General features: G+C 69.9%; 1 protein-coding gene across 1 annotated transcript; it reads left to right on the top strand.

Annotated features, from left to right (window-relative positions):
- The first annotated feature begins 465 nt into the window (after nucleotides 1-465).
- Nucleotides 466-2,151, top strand: NKX6-2 (NK6 homeobox 2). The gene is made up of 3 exons (XM_088519987.1): nucleotides 466-885; nucleotides 1,193-1,365; nucleotides 1,900-2,151. Exons 1-3 carry the CDS (start codon nucleotides 471-473, stop codon nucleotides 2,146-2,148), a joined length of 837 nt encoding a protein of 278 aa, XP_088376113.1. The 5' UTR covers nucleotides 466-470; the 3' UTR covers nucleotides 2,149-2,151.

Genomic DNA, 2,151 nt, shown 5'->3' on the forward strand with positions numbered 1-2,151 from the left:
CGGCGCCCCCGGGCGGTGGCCCCGCCGTGACGCGTCGGGGCGGGGGTGCCCGGCGGGCGCCGATTGGGCGGCGGCGGCAGCGCGGGGAGGCGGCTGCCCAATGGGCGCGGCGCGCGCAGGTGCCGCGCGGTTATCTGCGCCCGGCGCCGTGTGCACCGGCCTCGCGTCCGCCGCCGCCGCCGCTGTCCGGGCCGCGCGGCCAAGCGAGGCCGCAGCCGCGGCGCCCCCGCCGCCCCGCAACGGGCTGGACGCGGAGCCCGGCCCGGCGCCGCGCTGCGTCCCGCGCCGCCTCGCGGGCCCCTCCCGCTCGTGCCGCGGAGCTGCAGGAGCAGCGCAGACGTTTCCCCGCTTCGGGCGAACTTTGCTACGTGCTGCTACTTCGGAGCCGAAAGCGCAGCGGGGACGGAGGGGCTGCCCGAGGTCGGCCCGCGCCGTCACGGCCGAAGGGCCCGGCGCGCCCATGACCGCCCATGCTCGCAGTGGGACAGATGGATGGTAACCGGCAGAGCGCGTTCGTCCTGGGCAGCGCGCCGCTGGCCGCGCTGCACAACATGGCCGAGATGAAGAGCTCGCTCTTCCCCTACGCGCTGCAGGGCCCCGCCGGCTTCAAAACGCCGGCGCTGGGCGGACTGGGCACGCAGCTGCCCCTGGGGACGCCACATGGCATCAGCGACATCCTGGGGCGGCCCGTAGGCACCGCCGGCAACCTCCTGGGCGGGCTGCCGCGCATCAACGGGTTGGCGACTTCGGCCGGCGTCTACTTCAACCCCGCTGCCGTGTCCCGCTACCCGAAGCCGCTGGCGGAGCTGCCGGGGCGACCACCAATTTTCTGGCCGGGAGTGGTGCAGGGTTCTCCCTGGCGGGACCCGCGGCTCGCCTGTCCCGGTAAGTGCGGCCGGTGCCGGTGGGGCGCGGAGCGCGGCCAGCGGAGCCTCCCCATGCGGCTGGACGCCGCGGGCGACCGCGGCCCGACGGCAGCTCGAGCGCCGGCCGCTCCTGCCGCCTGGAGGGCGCCGCGGCCCGCGCGGCTCGGAGATGGCCCCAACCTGGTCGTGTCCCGGGGCAGCGGCGTCCGAGCAACGGCGACTCCGGAGCGGCCCCAGCGCCTCGTGAGCGGCGGGCAGAGACCTCGTACCGCGCTGGGAACCACGCGAGCCCGCGGCTGACCCGGCTGTTTCTCCTCCGCTTTCAGCTCAGACGGGCATGGTTTTGGACAAGGACGGCAAGAAGAAGCACTCGCGGCCAACTTTCTCCGGGCAGCAGATTTTTGCTTTGGAGAAAACCTTTGAACAGACGAAATACTTGGCGGGACCGGAGCGAGCTCGGCTCGCCTACTCCCTGGGTATGACCGAAAGCCAAGTCAAGGTAGGTCCCCACCGCCTCGGGCTCGGGCCTCCCGCGGCCGCACTGGCCCTCCCCACTTCGCCAGTCGTTACCGGCCACCACGTGTTTCGGAGTTTTGGGGAGGATCAGTTATCGTTTAAATTCCGTTTAAATTGGATGTGGGATAGCTCCATGTTGCTTTTTGCTTAGCCTATTTGGTCCTTAGTTCTTTTTGTGCTGCAAATTATTAGGAGAGAGGAGAAGGGAGGAGAAAAAAAAAAAAGACCGTGACCGAAAGCCCCTAAAGGTAGCATAGTGCTCTGGGCGCAAGTCCGCTCGGCGCCGAGGCCGTGCCCGGTACCGGCGCGCTCCGAGTCGTGGACCCCTCGGGTTGGGCCGCTGGAAGCAGCAGCGCGCGGCGCTCGCCCTCCTCGATCCCCTTCCCGCGCGCGCGTCGCCGCTCCCGGAGATCGGGCAGGGGGAAGAAGGTCCCCACGCGGCCCCCGCTCCGCGGTCGCGTGGCGGCGGCCCGGCCGCTCCTCGGCCGCGCACTGAGCGCGGGTTGCCCGCGGCCAGGTCTGGTTCCAGAACAGACGGACCAAGTGGCGGAAGCGGCACGCGGCGGAGATGGCCTCGGCCAAGAAGAAACACGACTCGGAGACGGAGAAGCTGAAGGAGAGCTCGGACAATGAGGACGATGACGAGTACAACAAGCCCCTGGACCCCAACTCGGACGATGAGAAAATCACAAGGCTATTGAAAAAGCACAAATCCACGAACCTCTCCCTCGTCAGCCCTTGCAGCACCAGCTCGGACACCTTGTGAGGC

Source organism: Tinamus guttatus, unplaced genomic scaffold (genome assembly GCF_059628265.1).
Source record: "Tinamus guttatus ecotype Peru unplaced genomic scaffold, ASM5962826v1 Tinamus_guttatus_pri_ptg000079l, whole genome shotgun sequence".
In the NCBI taxonomy this organism is placed as follows: Eukaryota; Metazoa; Chordata; class Aves; order Tinamiformes; family Tinamidae; genus Tinamus; species Tinamus guttatus.

What these genes read in the sequence shown, in the direction of transcription:
- NKX6-2 (XM_088519987.1), top strand. Translation starts at nt 471, where the DNA reads ATGCTCGCAGTGGGACAGATGGATGGTAACCGGCAGAGCGCGTTCGTC. An exon ending in CCCGCGGCTCGCCTGTCCCG is followed by an intron (nt 886 to 1,192) that starts GTAAGTGCGGCC and finishes CTCCGCTTTCAG; the next exon opens with CTCAGACGGGCATGGTTTTG. An exon ending in TGACCGAAAGCCAAGTCAAG is followed by an intron (nt 1,366 to 1,899) that starts GTAGGTCCCCAC and finishes GCCCGCGGCCAG; the next exon opens with GTCTGGTTCCAGAACAGACG.